This window comes from Balaenoptera musculus, chromosome 16, assembly GCF_009873245.2.
Source record: "Balaenoptera musculus isolate JJ_BM4_2016_0621 chromosome 16, mBalMus1.pri.v3, whole genome shotgun sequence".
Lineage (NCBI taxonomy): Eukaryota > Metazoa > Chordata > Mammalia > Artiodactyla > Balaenopteridae > Balaenoptera > Balaenoptera musculus.
Window position 1 is genome coordinate 65,785,732 of NC_045800.1, and position 20,632 is coordinate 65,806,363.

A 20,632-nucleotide genomic window follows, 5' to 3' on the forward strand; every position below is an offset into this window, starting at 1 on the left:
ATTACTCAGAGCCTTCTGTTAACCCTGACCCAGCCTTTCCAATGTCCCTGTTCCACCTCCTATTACTCCCTCTCCTAATACCCTGTTTGTTTACTTCACAGAACCTACATATCACTTATAATTATATGTTTACTTATAGGTTTATTTGTTTAATATCTCTCTCCCTTACTGGACAGTAAACACCACAGGGCAGAGATTATCATGTTTGTTCGCTTTACCACTTGTTTATCTGGTTCCTAGCACAGCGTATGGCACGACATAGCTGTTCCAAAAGATGTTTGTTGTATGGATGTTAAGTGAATGAATTCAAATTAAGATTATTATAGCCTCAAGTCTGTTTCATTTTCATTTTTCAAGAAGCCTTGGGGACTAGATGCCTGATCTCTTAAGTAAAGAGTGTAAGCCCTGACATAGCCAAAAGGTAGTTTATTTACTTACTGACATCTTCAGCTCTCTCCATGCATCAGAATGACTCTTCATATAGAGAGTGCAACTGGAGTATATAATAGTATACATTTTCTAACAGGACTCAAAGTTATGTTGGATTTCGTAACACAATTCAGTGTTTTGTATGTCCTGTTTGACCACTACTGAGTTAACGAACTTAAGTTTTCATGTCCAATGGCTATATTTCACTCATAGGAGTTTGGGGTTACAGGTGGGACGGTTATGTCTATGCTTTAACTTTTATTAACATTTATTGAGTTCTTCCAGGTGGAAAATTCTTGGTACACTAGACTCAAACTATAAAAACCAAAACCATAAAGGAAACTTCAGTTAATTTGACACTAAAGTTAAAAATATCTAATTATCAAAAGATACCATAAAGAAAGATCAAATGGGGAGAGAATATTTTCATAACACATAATGTCATATGATTAGTTTCCTAATCATATTTTTAAAATTCTTACAAATCAATAAGAAAAGAACAAACTGATAGAAAAACGAGTGAAAGATGTAAACAGACCCTACATAGAAAATGAACCCTAAATGATCAATAAACATATTTTAAAAAATCTCAACCTCATTAGTAACTGTGAAAATGAAAATTAAAATCACAAGAAGCCTTCATACCTATCAGATTTGCAAAAATTAAAACGTCTGATAATATCCATATTGGCAACAATGTAGAACAACCAGAACACTTATGTAATGTTGGTCGGAATGTAAATTGAAACAATTCCTTTGGAAAATAATCTGGTGTTATTATAAAGTAGAAGTTGTACATACTCTGACAGCAATTCCATGTCTAGACATACTCGTGCACCAGGAGACTATGCTAGAACATTTATAATAACATTGTTCCTATTAGGAAAATAACTGAAAACAACCCAAATGTACATCAGTGATACAATTCTCTCACCTTACAGTAAAATACTATGTAGCAATGAAAGTGAATGAATGAGGGTTACACGCAGCATCACAGATATACTTTTTAGAGAAAAAAATGCAAGTAGCAGAAGAATACGTACATTATGATTCCACTTACATAAGCATTTTACAACAGTAAAATTAAAAGTATTTTTTTAAACTCTTTATTATGGAAACTTACAAATGTACACAAAGTAGAGCGGCTGTATAATGAACCCCCGCGCACGCATCACTGAGCTTCAACAAATGGCAGATGTGTTTCTTTTATACATTCCTCTTTTCCCCACTTTGACTTATTTTAATGTAAATATAGGACTTTGTGTCATTTCACCTGTAAATACTTCTGTACCAATATTGTTTAAGGACATAAGGATATGTTATAAAATTATGAAGGAAAACTGTTAAGAAAAATTTAAAGAGAAAATACATGATTTGGGCTAGGGGTTACCTCTGAGCAGGGAGGAAGGGACAGGATCAGGAAGACACTAGATTTAAAAATGATAGTAAGGCAGGCACACAGATATTTGTGCTATTATTCTTATAATATATCCATATTGTAGGTATTCTTCAGTATCTATTCAAAATGCACTTGTAAAACAATTCAGAAAATTCCATCTGGTGATCCTTGTCTACTTTGGGAGTATAGATGAGGAGGTTGAGAGATTGAATAGAGAAGGTTAGTAGGCAAGTGACAGGGATGTCTACAGAATCCCTTGGAGATCTTGACTTGCAGCCTCTGGAGTTGGTGGTGGTACAGAGGCTTTACCCAGCTCTTGCCTCAAAAACTTTTAAGGTGAAATGATATTTAGCATTGTCCAAGAGGGAAGAGCAAGAAGAGAGGGCTGCATTGGAAACCGCCAACATTTCCAAAGTTTGTGAGGGCAAAGATGTGGGTTTTCCCATGGGCCAAGTGGACACCACAGAAATTAGCTTGGTTTTCTATCTCAAAACAGATCTACCTCAAAGAACCACCTGCTAGGGTGAGTGACATGAACAGAAAGAGGCTGTGAGGGGTGTACTGTTGGAGTAGGGACTGAGGGGCAGGTGCTAGAACATTCAGTAGAGATGACAACATTCAGGTCAAGGAGCAGAACAAGGGGCCAGCCCCCCCGGGTGAGGAGGTCTCTATAGAGATTGCAAAAGTTCTCAGCACAGAAACAAACGGCACTTTGTTAAAGCACACATGTCTGGGCCTGCGCTCTAGAGATCCTAATTCAGTAGGTCCAAGGTAGAAACTGCAAATTTGCATATCCACCAAGGCTCCAGGTGATGCTTACCTGCTGGTCCAGGGACCCACTTTGAGTAGCTTGTTCTGGGAGGCTCTTGAAATCTAGCCTCTGTCCCCCCTCTTTGAACTTATCCCAGACCATTTCCTCCTCACTGTTTATGTTCTGGTGACATCAGTTCCTTCAATTCCTTAAAGTTAACCATTGTCTCACTGCCTCAAATTTGTTATTCCCTCACCCTGCAACACTTTTCCCTAAACTCCGCTTTGCTGGCCTAACTCCTAGTCATCTTTTATGTCTCAGCTTAAATACCACTTTTTAAGAAAACCTTCCCCAACCCATTCACAAGGTTTGGTCCCTTTGCTTTATGCACCCTCCTTTATAACATTTATCACAATTGTAATTATATAATCACTGGAATTTTTGTCTGTGTTCTTTTCTAGATTCTAAGATCCATGAAGGCAGGGAATTTTCCTTGTTCGCTGCTTTAATCTTATTGCCTGTAACAGTACATGGCACATAATAAACACTTAATATTTGTTGCATGAATGAGTAAATGAAAGTATATAGATTTTCCCAAAAGGTAGAAGAAAATGCCCCTAAATAATGTAATGTTTTTAAATGTTTATATAATATTTTACATTACATATCATATATAATTATTTACAATATTTTTAAATTTCCCTATATCATTTAAAACATCCTTTGTCTTTTTTTTTTTGGTCACGCCATGCGGCTTGTGAGATCTTAGCTGGTGCCCTTGACAGTGCAAGCGTGGAGTCCTAACCACTGGACCGCCAGGGAATTCCCAAGCATCCTTTGTCTTTACAGCTAATTTATTTCCTTTTTTATTTCCTCAGCACGCCACTTACAGGCAAATGTCCAGAAGTAGCAATAGCAAAAACTTATAGCCAAAGCAGATATCAGCATCTATAAAAGGTAAATTTTTGCTGCTTCAGAGGGTTATGTACAAGCAAACATACTTAGTGTGACCCAGCTGTACATTCCTGGGAAAAGAATTTTGAGTCAGGATACAAAAAGGGATCATGGCCATTTGCTGTGAATTCCTGCAGACTCTTTCATCTGTGGGTAACGCATGAATGTATTTCAGCTCCTCCAATGAAGCTATGTTCAAGATTAACAAGCTTTCAAAAACAGCTAGCTTGAATGATATAGGATCCTACCCTTACAAAACAAAACAATTTCTTCCCAGTCACCTTGGAAATCAACAAATATAGGCAAAAAGGATTCTTCAGTTTGCTAAACTAGGGTTATAAAAACATGGGTAGAATGCTGAGAACACAAAGAGGCATACACATACAAGGTTAGACCTCAGTTGCCAGGTGTATGTCTTACATTTTCTTGCAAAAATAGCAAAAAGGATACTTTTCTTTTTGACTGTGTTTTCCTTTATGGCAAACCAAAGTGTCTCATTATTTTAATGCATTTTTTTTTAATGCATTTTTAAAGGCATTCTCCAAATCAAAATCTGTGCTCCTGGGTTCTATGGAGATGCTTTAGGAATTTCAGTGGTGAGCAAGGTAGGACTGCATGCTCCCCTCCACCCCAACTCTCTTCAATCCGAGAAGCACTAATTTTATCTTTAAAAAGTGTGTGTATGTTGGTATAGAGCAGAAACTAACACAATATTGTAACGCAACTATACTTCAATAAAAATTTTTAAAAAAAGAAAAGAAAAAACAAAGTGTGTGTGTGTGTGAAGTATGTATTGGGGTAATGTAATGGATTTACTGTGGGGAGAAAAAGGGGGGGAGGAATTACTGCCAAAAGAAGGTTGGAAAACCCTGGCCCAGTCTAGCACAGCTAGAAGTTAGTTCCAAGTGTTACCTGTATTTATAGTCCCTTTGTAATGCCAGAGATACTGTGTCCAAATTTCCCAGTGTCCAGGGCATTCCTTGGAATGTCTCCAGTTCCACTACCCTCTCATTTGACCTTCAATCCTGCATTTCTGACTGTCTACTGGATATGGTCCCTCCATCTCCTCAGACTCAAATCATCTACCTCCTCCAGTTTCTCAGACCTTGACAGTGACCCCAGAGTTCTCTCAGGTACCCAGCTTCAAACTCATCCGTCCTGTCTAGTCGGTCACCAAGTTCGGCTTGGTTTCTTTTATTCTAAATATTGCCCTCTCACATCTTTTCTCTGCTTTCGCACTACCCCTACCCTGGTCTGATCAGAGCATCTGATGCCTGCAATACCCTTCACAGCTTCCTAAGTGGCCTCATGGCTCCATTCTTTTGGGGTCTAACTCATTCTTCCAGACTAACTCTACTTAAATTCTCCCTTTCATCTTAGTACGTCCTTATACACAACCTTAAATGTTTTCCACTTGCTTTTGAAACCACTTCTGAACTATTCTACTTTGCTTTCAAGGCTTTTCGAAATCATCTGGCTCCACTGTTTTCCAGTTAGTTCAGTCTCCTCACTGTCATCTAAAGATATTATTACTATTCCAGCATCTGTACTTTTATGTAAACATGTTGAGTTGACCTGGCCTAAAAGGACCTGTCCCTCTGCCTGCTTCTTCCGTCTTTTCTCTCATCTTTCCTCACCTGTTGTCCCATGTTCGTCACATAGCCAAGTACTTGCAGTTCCCTGAAAACATTCGTCTCTAGGCCTTTCCCCTTGCTTTCCTCTTCCACCCTTAGTTTTCTCAACTAAAGTGGCACCTCCAGCGTTAATGCTTCCTTCATCCTGCACTTCAGGCAAAATATCACATCTTCCTTTGAGCTGCCATTGCATCCTATACATACTTCTGTTACAGCCCTTATTACACAGTATTGCAATGTTTTGATTATATGTCTGTCTGATTCCTCTATTAGACTCTGAGCTGCCCTCTTAGAAGAGTTTTAGACTTGGTTTCAAAACAAGGTCCCTGACCTCCAATAGCTCCCAATTGTTCTGTACCATCAATGAGTCACTTTAGTAACTCAGTAGGTATTTGTTGAATGAATAAATGAGTTAAATTTCTACCTAACTTCTTACTCTTCAAGGTTCAACTAAAATCCCCTTATGTCTCTGAAGTCTTCTTTGACCTTTCTAGTCCTCCAGACCTTCTCTGAAGTCTGATAGTCTTATGGTTGTCCTATAAAAGTTAGGATGATTTCTTTTTATTATCATTATTTTTTTATTGGAGTATAGTTCATTTACAATGTTGTGTTAGTTTCTCCTGTATAGCAAAGTGAATCAGTTGTACATATACATATATCCACTCTTTTTTAGGTTCTTTTCCCATGTAGGTCATTACAGAGTACTGAGTAGAGTTAGGATGATTTCTTTAACTGGATTGCAAGTTCCTTGAGAGCAGGGACACATTTATATTGTCTCTGTCATTGCACTGGTCACAGTGCTGAGTTTAGAGCAAAAGCTCAATACATATTTGCTTTGTGATTAGAGTTATGTAAGTTCTGTACTTAGGAAAATAATGACAGCTAATAGTCTATTTGGAAAATCCTAAGTTTTTTCTTAATATGATTACTGTCATGAAATTCAGAAAATACTTAGTGAGTACATATTAATTTCCTGCCACCAAAACAGTGGTTGGGATACAGGCATGAATTCTAGCACTGAAGAAATGCTCTCCAGGTAAAAATTAGTATTGCTACATGGAAGTTGTGTATATTTCTTTCACTTTTAAATTTGTAAATGTTTAATTGGTTGATTGAGTAGTTTCTGAGTGACCACCAGGTTACTTTGTTTTTCAAGACATGGGTATTTTGTAATTCTTCCTGGGTAATTTTTCTCATGGGAGCACTGAAGTCTTTTTTGTATCTGAGATTGTCATGGTCGAGAATGGGGAGGATGAGTCTTGAATGATCTGGTCTAATTTTTTTGAAAGAGTCCAATCTATGACCAGAAACTAATGGAATGGATAGGATTAATCTAAGTAAGTTGTATGTGTGCCGTAACTTGAGTGCTTACCAGCTTACTTAGACTGACCAGATGCCACTGAGTGGTATACATCATGGTGCTATGATGACATCTTGCCAACATTACTGACCAGAGTTCCAGGGAGTGTCATCAGGCTTGCATAGAGTAGAAGGGTAGACACTGCCCTGTGTTGTGCAGTTCCAACCCTTTGCCACATCTTAGTCCAACTGTATCACTCCTGATTTAAATCTAAGTTGAGTTTCTTGTTTTCCTGTTTCTTTATGCATTAGTTTACTCATAACTTAGTGACTACTATATTATGCATAACTACTATAGGCTAGAAGCCATGCTTGGTGCTCAAGATCCAAAGGTAAAACAATAGAACCCCTGCCCTCAAGGAGGTCAGTTGGATAACTAGATAGTAAAATGTATACGCCATTGTAGAAATAATATTTAATATTGCCTTATGTTGACTCTGAAAAGCAAAATTCAATATACGAATATGTTTTTATACTAAAATCCCTTTAATCAATAGGAATACATAATTAAAGATATTATTAATACTAGTGCTATTACTACCCTATAATATGAATATTTTGCAAAAAGAAGATGAGGTCCTGCTTACATAACTAGAATAAATGTTAAGTAGTATTCTAGTAGTAATTAGGTGGTTAGGGAGGCAAAGTAACTCTTATAGGACTCTAAATACCAGTAATTCTCTATAAAAGTAATATATTTCCAGCACATTATTCATATATTATTACATTATAATACAAGAGGTAGCAAATGTCACCCTAGGAGTTAAGGCTGGATCCAGATTTTGTGGGGCCTGAAGCTCATAAAAGTATAAAGACCTCTTAAAAAAATAAAATAAAATTAGAACACAAAATTAGATGTAGCCTGTGCACATGAAGAGCCTTGAAGCTTAAGCTTTACTTACTTCACAGAAAAGCTGATGGTAGACACATAAAAGATGAATATCCTTTCTACTCATCAGTCATATTAGGGGAAGACTTGGGCATTAGGGAGAAGAGTGCTCATTAAGTGGATATCAAAAAGTATATAATAAATACAATACATGTAAAATAAATCTTTAAATTGATCTTTGCCACAGCCTTATTCTACCTTTATTCTATCAGACTTTATTCTATTATTTGGTTTTTTTTTAATTAAAAAAATACCACAGGTATTCATTGAGTCATAAATACTTTGTTTTTTAAGCTACAAGCTGTAGACCTGAGCTAATACATGTTCATTAGCCACATGTGGTATTGGGCACTTGAAATGTGGCCAGTGCATCTGAGGAACTGAATTTTTAATTGTGTTTAATTTTAATTAATTTAAATGTAAAAGCCAATACTCAATTCAGTTCTTACAGAACTTTTAAGTATGTTTGGAACAACTTGGGTCTTACAATCTACTTTTTCAACTACAGTTTTTTGAAATCTAAATGCACATTAAGTATTTCCTAGGAAAATTTAGCATCCAAACTGAGATGTGCTGTAAGTGCAGAATTCACATTGAGTTTTGAAGCCCTGGTGACAGAAGGAATGTAAAATATCCTATTAATAATTTTTATATTGATTACATATTGAAATGGTAATATTTTTAATATATTGGTTAAATAATATATTTTTAAAAATTAATTTCACCCAGTTCTTTTTATTTTTTAAAAATGTGATGACTAGAAAATTTTAAATTGCATGTATGTCTAATATTACACTTCTCTTAGACAGTGTTGCTTTAAACTCTGACTCAAAGGGAGTACATAATTTTTGAAACCACACACGTGAAAGATAAAATGAAGAGGATCACAGTAGATGGAAAGTAATTACCAAACATTACTAATGGGACATTTTTACCTTACTTCAGGTGGTGGAATTCCTACCACTATGCAATCCAACTGTACTCTGGTTCCTTCTGGAACTTCTCTGCTCCGTAACTTTTGAGTGAACCGGGGAGGTTGCCCCAGAGGTTCTTCATAGTACAAAGACGAAGGAGAAGACCCCGGGGTGGTGTCTCCCCCATCTGCCTCACTGGCAGCCTGCTCAGCTTCGCGCCTCTTGGCTTCCTGCTGTTCAAGGGCATGGTTCACTTCATTATCCCTGGTATCTGCAGGGATAGGGATGGGAACAGAAGATCTTTCTCTTCTTTCTGACAGATCTGAGAAACTGGAGCTGTTTTCCTGCATAACTTTGCTTTGAGATTCCAATTTATTCTTGTGGTTTTTGCAGGCACGAGGTCTAATCCTTTTGGAGCTATGGGCTTTGAAAAGGGATGACAGCTCTTCAATGAAATCGGCAGCCTTATTTAAGAATACTTTTTTGGACTGGGTTTCAGAACTATACTGTGGCCTTTTTGCCTCCTGGAGGCTCTCTTTAGAGTTGGTAGGACTTCGAGAGTTATCCTGGCAGAAGTTAGGGTCAAAACTTGATTTAGGTGAGTGTTTCATCTGATCAGAAGAAAAACATCTTCTAGCTTGGGCTTCATCTGCTTTCTCCAAAGGGTCATGATTGATTGCCAGTCTTGCCAAATTGACGCTTTCATCTAATTCTTCTTGGCTCAGAAAGGCTGAAAGATCTGGAAGGTCATCTTGGCCTCCTCCACCTTCAGCAGCTCCAGAAGGACTGCCAAAATGGAAAGAGTTGGAGGAAGGCTCTGCTCGACTCCTCTCATTGTTTCCCTGATGTCTAGTTTCAGCTAAATAGCTCTCTCTTAGAAGCTGAGATATGGAAGTAGAAGCTTCTAGGCTGTCGTCTTGCATGCTGTCACAAAATAGCAATAATAACAAAAAGTTTGGATCATTTCTACAGAATAACAAGTCTATGTTTATTATAGCATGATAGATGCTTAAGAACTTAAATCTGAAAATAAAAATTGCCTAGTTTTGATACTTTCACAAAATTTACTTTAAAGACTTAAAGATTATTATTCTCAAATTGTAAAATGGAGAGGAACTGAATGAGGTTTCCCTGAAATTGGACATGGGTGATTATCACTTTATTAAATTCTTTAAATACAAGTTCAATTTTGAAAGCTATGCTATAACTATAGAGATATTAAATGTAATTTCTAAACATAATTTTGATAATATCTGTAAGGGGTTTTTAGTTTTAAAGTGCTTTCATACACAGAGAGTTTTCCCTCCATCCTCTCCCCCTTACCCTGAATGTAATAAAATAACAGAAATTAAAAGATGTTGACAATATAATCTCATCTAGTTACTGAAAATATAAACTTGATCTAGCTCATGAAAATAAATAATGCTTTTATTTTATGACTAGAGACAAGTTGTTTAAATTCAGTGTTGTTTTTAGGCTCCGTGTGCTCTTGAAAACTATAATGATTTAGTTTTTTCAAATAAGGTATGATTATTTTAATTTCTACAAAGGTGTGAGTTAGAGCCTAGGTTTTTTAAAAATCTCTTAAATAAACATTGGTGAAGAGGGGATATGGAAGCCAGGGAAGTGGGGTGCACGACAGGACACTTTTCACTGTATACCCTTTTCTTACTTTTAAATTGTAATTATACGAGTATATTCCAATCAATTATATATTAACATAAATTATATGGGTATATTTATTCAAAAATAAATAATTCTTAAAGTCTTATAAAAATAGTACAATAACATTTGTTCAAAGTCCCTTGGACTAGAAATTTTGGTAATGCAAACTACTTTCATATTATTAATGTTATACCCATTTATTCACTCACACGTTTACTAGAAGGATAGCAAGCTTGTAACCCCTAGGCTGTTACTCCTCTCTCTCCTCCTTAAGGGATGTAGCTAACTGATTACAGTATTCTTCCCATTGACCTTCACTTTTTTAACTCTCCGGTCCCTCAGCCACCACGCGCCACTCAGAGATGGTAATGGAGATGAAGACTATCTGCCATTCTTGGCTACTGTGTGCCTTGTGCTTGGAAGATGGAGAGGAAAGTAATCTCCTAAATATTTTCCGGCTTTAACATTCTATGACAAAATTTATTTCAGTTAATTTCTCTTCTTTCTTTTATATGACAGCCTCATATCATAAATAAAAATATTTGTAATATCACAAAATATTACAAATAGGGCTTCCTAGGGACTGCCCTAGTTCTCAAACTTTTAGAGTGCTATCTAAAACTAACCTCTAAATTGACAAGGTAGGCAGTCACCTTGAGAGGACAATTAAAGATGGCTAAAAGGATCACCTACAGCAAAATGTTTTTTCATATGCTTGCCATAGCCTGAGATTAACACTACTGGAGCCACTTGTTTGGGTGAGGTTTATTGTGCCTTAAAAAAAGATTAATTGAAAATGCAGTGGGGTTGGATGGGTGCAAAGATTTATCTACAACGATACTCATCATAGTATGGATGATAATATTAAAAAATTGGAACCATGTCCAATAAGAAATTAGTTAAATTAGTATGATATGCTCATTAAATAGAACTATATGGCTATTTTAAACTTTGAAGCACAGTGAATGATATACAAAATAGTATATGAAAATGTAATTGAGATCCCAGCTGAAAATTTGTCTCTTTGTGCATTAACTTTGTAGAGGAATAGTTAAAGGTATTGAAGTAAGGTGCAAAATGCTATTTGAAAATGTAATTAATATACTGATTGAAAACCTTTCCATTTGTAAATCAACTATCCCATTAATCAAGTTTGAGTTTCTGTATATATTTAAATGTGAGGGGGGAAATTCAGTGCTTTATAAATCAGGATGGTCTTCTCTCTATTAGTTAGACGTTACTGTATATTGTGTTTTAATGTAACTTTGTCTCTAGCTCTTTAAGATGACTTTTATCTTGAGGCAACACGGAGTGAACATTGGCTTTGGAATCAGATAAATCTGTTTTCAAATTCTGGCTTCATCTCCTAGCAGTTGTGTGACTTTGAGAAAATTACTTAACTTCTTTGATCTTTGGATTCCTCATCTGTAAAACATGGATAATGTCTATTTCCCAGGGGAGTGAGGATTAATAACATTACGATTGCAAATCTCGTAAAACGGGGCCAGCCACTATAATGAACACTCAGCTGATGTTAGTAAAAAAAAAACAGTACAGGACTTCCCTGGTGGCGCAGTGGTTGGGAATCTGCCTGCCAATGCAGGGGACACGGGTTTGATCCCTGGTCTGGGAAGATCCCACATGCTGTGGAGTGGCTAGGCCCGTGCGCCACAACTACTGAAGCCCACACGCCTAGAGCCCGTGTTCCCCAATAAGGGGGGGCCACTGCAATGAGAGGCCTGCGCACTGCATCTAAGAGTAGCCTTCGCTCTCTGCAACTAGAGAGAGCCTGCGTGCAGCAAGGAAGACCCATCGCAGCCAAAAAAAAAAAAAAAAAAAAAAAAAAAAAAAACAGTACATGGGTAAAGGTGATGTTAATGTTGAAGAACTTCCAAAAAGTTTATATGTATGGTGAAAATAGAGAAGAAAATACACATGTAAGTAATCACTTCTCTCTACAACTATGTCTTTGTTGTTGTTTTTTAAAGAAAAGGAGCCAATGGGACTTCCCTGGCAGTCTAGTGGTTAAGACTCTGTGCTTCCACTACAGGGGGCACGGTTTGATCCTTGGTTGGGGAATTAAGATCTCACACGCCCTGCGGTGCGGCAAAAAAAAAAAAAAAAAAAAAAGGAGCCAGTTGAGGTGTAAATGTGTGCCTGTTCTGATGCTTATAGCCATGAGAAATTATTAGAACAAAAATTTCAAGCATTCAAAATTAAGGATTTCTTTAAGGTTTGAATGTAACAGTTGTTACCTAACACTTTGGAGTTAGATAGATCGGGTTCACATCCTAGTTCTGACAGTTCCTAGCTGTATAAACTCAAGAAAGTTACTTAACCTCTGTAAGCCGCAGATTGCTTGTTTGTAAAACAGGGGTAATAACAGTAGCCATTTCATAAGTTGAAGGGTGATTAATGTGCTTGGCATCTAGTAAATGTTCAATATATGGTAGTTACTATTATTTATTATTATTTAATAACTGTGGCCACGTACCATGATAAGAAGTAGAACTAGTGACGTGACTTGATCCAAGGACACACTTTGAAGAGAAACTGAACTTGAATTTGTAGTTAATTCAGCGTATCTGTATTCTGTGAAATATGCATAGTCTCATGAACAAACTATGCTGCCTTCAGACCTTTGTACATATCCTCTTTGCTCAGGCTGCTCCCTTTCTCCACCTCTCTTCACTATCTTAGTGGGCCAAGTCGTATACAATCTTCACTTCTTAGCCGAGAGTTGGCCCTGGGATTTCTTCTTTTCTCTGGGTTGGGTACCTCTCCAGTGTGCTGCCAAAATTCACTGTCCTAACCCCCAAACACAGCACTTATTACGATACATATTTGCCTATTTACTTTTCTGTCTACCTCATTTTGTTTTGTACACCCTCATCTCTGTACACACACAGCACATAGAGGGTGATCAAAAAGTATCTGTTGAATTCTTTTGTTCATTAGAATTTCCTACTAAATCTATGGTTGTTTATCTTTTTTTAAAGTTGCAGGCTAAAGTAAGACAGATAAATAGAAATCATATTTACAAAGGAAACTTACAGACACAAAGAAAAAATATAAACTGGTAAAAGCAGCAATAACTTCAAAGTGACTTTCAAATAAAAATTTATTTATGGTGGATAAAATAACTGGAATTATGCTTTGTTTTCATACCAGAAGGATCAAAGAACAGCTGATTATAATAAAAAACCTGGGTTTGAATCCCAACTCCAACACTAAATAACTTTGCTGTCTTGAGCAAGTCACTTAATGCATCTGAATCTCAATTATCCTCATCTATCAAATGGTACAATAACAATTCCATCTCAGATGGTTCTCAGGTGGAAATGCATGTATAAATTGTTAAACCGATAAATATTACCTAAAATAGGAAATATGAAAATGTATTACCTTCTCTTTCAAGCATTAATTTTAAAACTATCTGTTGCAAAACTTATACTTTTAAAAAACCCAAGAGCTATTATGGATAACCCAGCTTTCATTTATTTATCCAATAAATATTAACTGAGCATTTACTATGTGCCAGGCACCCTTCTAGGCCCTGAGGATTCATCAGTGAACAAAAGACAAAGTCCTTGCCCTCATGGAGTTGACATTCTAGTAGGGAAGATATAAATGTTAAGAAGAAAAATAAAGTAGGGCAAGGGAATAGAGAATGATGAGGTAGAGAAGAAGGTGTGCTACTGATATTTTGGCTAGGAATGTCAGGCAAAGCTTCTCATGCAGTGGAGAAGTTAGCCATGTGACCATCTGGGAGGAAGAAGTGAGTGTCAAGGCCAAGGGAGGTGAATGTTTGGTGTGTCCAAGTCAAGCCCAGTGGGCCAGGAGGTGAGTAAGAAAGAAGAGTGGAAGGCTAGAGCATGTAAGATCTTTCAGACCATGGGAAAGACTCTGAGTTTTACTAAATGTGTGAATGGGAAACCATTTTAAAGTTTTTTGAAGCAGGTGACATGGTTTTGAAAAAGTTCAATTGTGGCTGCTATGCAAAGAATGCAAGAGATGATGCTGGTTTGGATCAATGAGTAGTATTAGAGGAAGATGGCGAGAAATGGTCAGATTTGAGATATCTTTTGAAAATACAGCCAGTATGATTTGCTGATGGATTGAAAGTAGGGTACAAGAGAAAGACCAGAGTCAAGAGTGACTCCAGTATTTATGGCCTAAGCAACTAGGTGAGTGGAGGAATAATTTACTGGGATGAGGCAGGAACAAGTTTTAGGAAGGGTTCTCTTAAACATTTCATTTGACAAATGTCAAAGTTCTCTTAGACATTTCAGCTGGTGTGTTCAGGTGACATTGGACATTGCTTCCTTCTTTCTGCTTATTATAAATTGAAACAGATATTACGCTGCTTTCAAACTAAGAATGAATAAATGCCATTGAAAACAGATTGTGCTTTTGATGAAATGGTCTTAGGTTTGAAATGAGGCAGTTAATGTGGCATCAAGACCAACTTTAGTAAATCATGTAAACTAATTTAGCCACATAGAATGCTTATTGAATGTTCTTCACTTTCTTTTGCTAAATATCTATATTTTTTCCCTACGAATTTTCCTGAAAAGAGGATCTGACCTAAGAACTTGCTGAAAATGTTAGGAGTCTGGTTTACAAAAACAAAACTTAATGCTGATACCTTTGGGCATATTTCTCAAGTCATGTTAACACTATTCTTCTGTAGGTTCTGAGAAGACCTTGTTGGAAATAACATGAGTTATAAACTCATCTTTTGGTTATAATATGAACATTTAAATCAGGGCATTGACCAGAGAATTAGCAAAACCTAATATGAAGTAACTTGGATTAAAACATGAATACTGAAGTTTTCTGGCTATGAAATATTCTTAGATATTAAATGAGAAAACAAATCTGGTTACTAGGGGAACATAAAAACAGACTAATATTTAATAGTTATTTGGCTAGAGAGCTGGAATAGGAAAAGATAGACATCTTTAATTAACTCACCTCTAAACTGAGGAGCAGAACTATGCTGCTTACTTCGTAGGTTTGTTTGTGAAAGAACTTTAGAAATGTAGACACTATACAAATTCAAGGTAATTCTTTTCTGTAGGGGAACACTAGTGTAAAGGATACCAAAACCAGAGCCCAAAGTTAGTATTTAATCTGAAATATAGCAAATAAATAGTATAGAAGTAAATTCTATGACCCTTAAAAAAGGTAATGAAGCCAAGTAAGATGGCTTCAGGAATCTAGGGCCAAAAAAAGGGTTTGGTGGTAGTCACAAAAATGAGGTTTTCTTTCACTCTCAATTCACCACTCATGATGAACTTAGCTCTTATACCGAAGTCCCAAATGAGAAAACTTTGTCAATCCCCATTAACTCAAAGATTCATTTTAAATAAGAAAAAAAATGTAAACGTTTTCATCCTTCTTCAGCCTCTTAATATTTGGGTCCATTTTCTTTAGGTGTTTAAGGATTTGAAAAATGATAACTTCCCTAACTGACACATTTGCTAGATTGGGAGAGGAGCAAGTACCCCAATTCGGCTTGTGATCTCAAGGTCTAGTTCTAGTTCCAGCCCTTGGTGTGAAGGCTCTGCTGGGCCTCTCTCAGACCGTGGGGTGCATTGTGACTCCAAGTGGAGGGCTATGTAGCACACAGTCTATACAGAGCTTGTCAAGGTGACTCTAGTTATACAGAGCTGTAGGAACTCTTCAGTGACTGCAGGTAAATAGTCACACCAACTTCTGTGCCCACCAAAAATGTAACTGCTGAAAATATGTTCTTAAATTTCTCAACACACCATTTTGTCTGTACATGGGTTGTTCCCTTTAAACAAAAGCCCAACGCCTTAGCAGTTTTAAAAGCTCTTTGTCAGCTGTAAAGCACCATAGAAATTTAAGAAAATATTCTGTGGTGTTTGATCCTTCTATATCTCTTAAGAGAGGAAAAGAGATAAGAAAATCTTTTCATCTTTTTGGCTTGTTATAGGCAATAACACCATGCTACAAGCAATGCCTTTGTCAAATCTCAATGTCAATGAGGAGACTAATTATTCTGGGGTTAGCAGTCTCATTCATCTTCTATTTTCAGGTTAATGAGCTGAGTTCATTACTCCTATTGCATCGAGGAATTAACCTAAAAAATTTAGCTGTCACCTTTTCATATACTAACATTAGTTCATTAAAGTCCTTTCACAGTGAAACCTAATTTACCTGTAGTCCCGTTTCTTCAAAAATAAGTTTGAAAAACCATCTCTATGAATTCCAAAACCCTGTTGGGATAAAAATTCATTCAGTTTCTTATGTCTGTGAATTGTGGTTCTGAGTCCATTCCATTGAATGTGTGCCTTTGTAAGCTAGAAATTATATTCTATTATACAATAGATGTATTGCAGTCTGTAGTAGAGTCTGTATTCTAAATTATACACGTATGGAACACTGGCGCTTTAATACATTGTTAGGAGTTCCAGTAACATTAGCCATATTCTATAAGTGGGAATAGAGACAAACCTCCAGAATTTGGATAATGTCCAACTGTTTGTTTCATACTCCATTATTGTAAGATTCTGTAATGTTTATAATTTTGTGTCCCGACAAAGTAAGTATGGTGTGCATATATTTCAGATTTCATGGGATGGCCTTGATTTTAACTATTTTGCTTATTGTCAAATGGTGTATCAGACAGCATATCTTAATTTTTGTTTAAAAATATGTTTATTATAGCTATAAGTGTAGACATTCTCAATTTCCTAGAAAAGGATTATATGGATTTTATGTGAAGTTAAGAGTTATAATTAAGGAGAGGCTAAAAAGTTATAACAGTTTTTAAATTTAGAGCTTGTAGAATTCATTTCATCGTTACCAATGTGAAAGTAGTTGAATAATAATTTTTTGAGAAAGGAAACTGGTTAGCTGTTTTGTTTCTTTCAAACTGATTGATGCTAGTATCTTTAACAAGTATGAGTAAAAAAATCTGTTGATAAGATAATAAAATTTCTTAGCACCCTTACTGTAATGTTCACTTTTTGGGAATGGAAATACAGATTAACTCATGTTTTCTTTTTCTTTGTTTATACGGTTATTAAAATATAATTCAAGTTGTGCATCTAATTACTGCTAATAGTGCAATGTACCAAGCCAAACACTTGCCACTGACTGTCAAGTGTCTTTCTGATGCAGCTGAAAAGGGAGGGAGGGAGGGAGGGGGGGGGGAGAGAAAGAGAGAGAGGGGGAGAGAAAGGAGAAAGAAAGAGCAATGTCCTTTGAGCAAGACTTTCTGCAGCTGTTGTGTACATTAATCCAGGGAGCAGATCTCCCAACACTAAATATAGCAAGCATATCCTTTTACATGATAAAAAAAATGTTAAATGAAAGTCTTTAACTATGGAGTCATATTATTTTAGATTTGATTTCCTTTTAAAAGGAAATAGGCATTGCACACATATTCTCTATACAAACACTGTAATTTTAATAAATGAATGTATGGAAAATGCCAATGGTAATACACATGTCACGACTTTCTCTGTTAAGATATTTTCCTTTAGGACCCGAGTAGGCTGTGATCACTGAGGGTCTCATCAATCCCCTCCAAAATTTGACCACGTAGAAAACTTTATTTTTCACATAATTTTGCGTCCCATCATACGTAATTAGAAAGTTATCCTCGGTTTCACTCTAAACAACAGAAATTAGGTCTTGGAAATATCCCTTTCCCATTGTCAGTTTCTTGTTATCAAAACACACTTAAGAACTTAAATCTGGATATTACCTTTCTTTTTTTAGTTGACCCAGATGAGGATGTCCAAACACTCCACCGTGATGATAATTATCCAAGGAGAACTTTTAGATGAAAGCACAGGAGAAAAAGAAAATTCTTCACGCCCTTGGAAATGGAGAGTAGCCGTCCGCAGAGTGAGGAGTTAACCTTAGTTTCAGTGAAGATGGCTGTTAGAAGCTGGACAACCTGTCACCACCGGAGCCAGAGCATTTGTCAGCTCACAGGTCCCAAGTTATTTTGAGCTGTATAAACCATGTGCCTGTGAAACATTCCACCTGATTGGATAGGAGAAAACTGAGCAAAGGGATTCCACAGCAGGACAGCACCTATGGGAGGTGGGGGTCAGTCAGTTTTCCTACCTATAGAATTTCACTTACAGCTAGAGGCCCAAGTTGTTTATTGATTTATGTTTGGAATTAATACTAAATTCATTATAACACATTCCATCTGTCAAATAAAATGGCATTATTTTTTGAAATACATCAAAATTCTTAATTTTTAAGAGAATTAACTTTATTTTTTTTAATAATTAATTTTTATTGGCGTATAGTTGCTTTACAATGCTGTGTTAGTTTCTACCATACAGCAAAGTGAATCAGCCATACGTATACATATATCCCCTCTTTTTTGGATTTCCTTCCCATTTAGGTCACCACAGAGCACTGAGTAGAGTTCCCTGAACTACACAGAAGGTAAGAGAATTAACTTTAATTCATGGGAAATTTACTCTCATTTAATCACTGATACATTTTAGGAAATTTGGCTATGAAAAGCCAGTATGAAAGTGAGGTCTAACATTTTAAAGCTGAGAGGTTTTTTTTTTTTTTTAACTGTTTGTCCAAAGGCTTAGCAAAAGCAGAGAAGATAACTAACATTAAAAGTTGTTAACTAGAGATCACAGAAAAAATGGAGAGGAAAAAGCCTGAGAAGTCTGAGAATAAACCCAGTAACAAATTAGTTTGAACAAACTTTTTCAGAAAAAAAACTAATCAGATACTGTTTAAAAGTCAAAATTGCTATATAATGTAACACATTACAACTCCTGTTCATTTATTAGTACCTGGAATAACTTTTTTTTGTATATTATTTTGAAAAAGTCTATGCCAGATTTCTTCTTTTACAAGCATTGCCGAACAATAAAAAAGAATCCTTAGCCAAACCAACATCTGCTCAAAAACCTACTTTGTCAAAGTATAGGCTCTTTGATATTAATTTCATATATTTTCAGAATATGAATTTGGAAAAAAAACGTTAACCCCATTATTTCAGTCTTGGTAGAAGCCTGGGTTTTGAAAATTCAGATAAATGCCATTGGTTTTTTTTTTTTTTTTTAAGGGTCATTCTTAGATTTGGGTAGCATAAAATACATTGATTTAAACCTACCTTTCTTAATTAAATCACACAATACTTGTAGAATTTCTTCCCATTCATTCAACAAATATTTATCTAATGCCTACTATGTACCAGGTACTGGGTATAAAGCAGTGCACAAAACATAACAAAATTCCTGCCCTCATGGCATTTGCTAAGAGATCTTTTTACCTTTTTCAGTCACCTTGAGACTCCCTATAGTATATTGAATAGATATAAAATTTGTTTATTATGATCAAATCAGAAGCTTCACTATACCTTTTGTTAAGGAACTTTGAATTTACATGGGCAAAATGAAAAAGACTATTGAGGAAAACTTTAAAATAATCCAGACTGAAAGCACTATTACTGAGGAGGGAAGAGGGCACAAGAATAACTGAGTTATAAGGATAGGTTATTTTCATTACTGCATTAATCTAGATCTTCACTGTACAGGGTTGTTTGCTCTCTTACCTGTGCTGAAATTAACCTCAAGACTACTTAATTGTGTTTCTGCATTTTCTATTTAGGTAGGTGCTCCAACGATTTCTTTTTATTTAAAGAGAGGATCTTCCCCCACTATCCCTTTCAGATCTTGATGCATAATCAATATAAGTGCTGCTAAGTCTTGAGTCGGGACAGGAAAAAGTAAAACCTCCATTTCATTTAGCACATAGATGTGCTACAATTTGATTTTCCAAAGGGAAATGTCTACACACACTCTAAGTGAACATATTTCTGCTTCCTTGCAAACTGTTCCATGATAAGCCTGGTATCCTACCTTTCACCCAGGTATAGAACACTGAGGTGGAAGAAGAACCATACTGAAGGATAAACTAGAGTTGGTTGGGCAGTGGAATTAGGAATCAATAGGAAGAATTAAAATCGGATTAAAATGCAAAAAAAAAAAAGTTACGGAAAAAAGAGGCAAAGAAATTCTGAATAGCAGTAATCTTTCTTTCATTTTTACCGTAACATTTTCAAATACATATAGTGTACAAAATTTTTTGAGCTCTTTGAAAAAAAGTTGCATATAAATATTTTAAATAAATAATATTCAGCAACTGTGGATACCTTGCTTAACAGTATATCAACCTTGTATTCTAGATTCTAGTTTTTTAAAATTGGTTTCTGCTCCCAGGTAATGTAGCCCCTACCCTGCATATCATCTTAGTAATTGTATAAACATTACACCACAAACCTACTAGTTTAGATTTTACCAGAGTTTACTGGTACAAAGAATACTTTTTAAAACTTAAAAAATATATCCAACATAGTTAAAAACAAATTTCATAAGTGACAAGTAAACACAAGTTTACATGTCTTAAGCCTTCCCCATAAAGTTGAGTGGCCCATCTAACACATGTGTTTATTGTGGTTTGAACAAGATCTTGTTCTTGCCTTCAGCTGTTTCCTTAATTCAGTCACTCAGTTATAGAAACAGTTCACTCACATTGGGGTGATCCACAGGAATGCCAAGGAATCTGGAAGGTCTATGACAGAGGAAGTCTTCACTTGGAGGATAAGCATGTGAG

At 36.0% G+C, this 20,632-nt stretch overlaps 1 protein-coding gene across 1 annotated transcript in view; it reads right to left on the reverse strand.

Annotated features, from left to right (window-relative positions):
- MYPN (myopalladin) overlaps window positions 1-18,093 on the reverse strand; it is a 74,816-nt gene extending 56,723 nt beyond the window's left edge. Inside the window, exons 1-2 of the mRNA XM_036828497.1 lie at window positions 17,739-18,093; window positions 8,351-9,253 (exon numbers count right to left, since the gene is read on the reverse strand). Of these exons, the coding sequence (XP_036684392.1) occupies window positions 8,351-9,252 (902 nt within the window). The 5' untranslated portion in view covers window position 9,253; window positions 17,739-18,093. The remainder of the gene's footprint in view (window positions 1-8,350; window positions 9,254-17,738) is intronic.
- Between the last annotated feature and the right edge of the window lie 2,539 nt (window positions 18,094-20,632).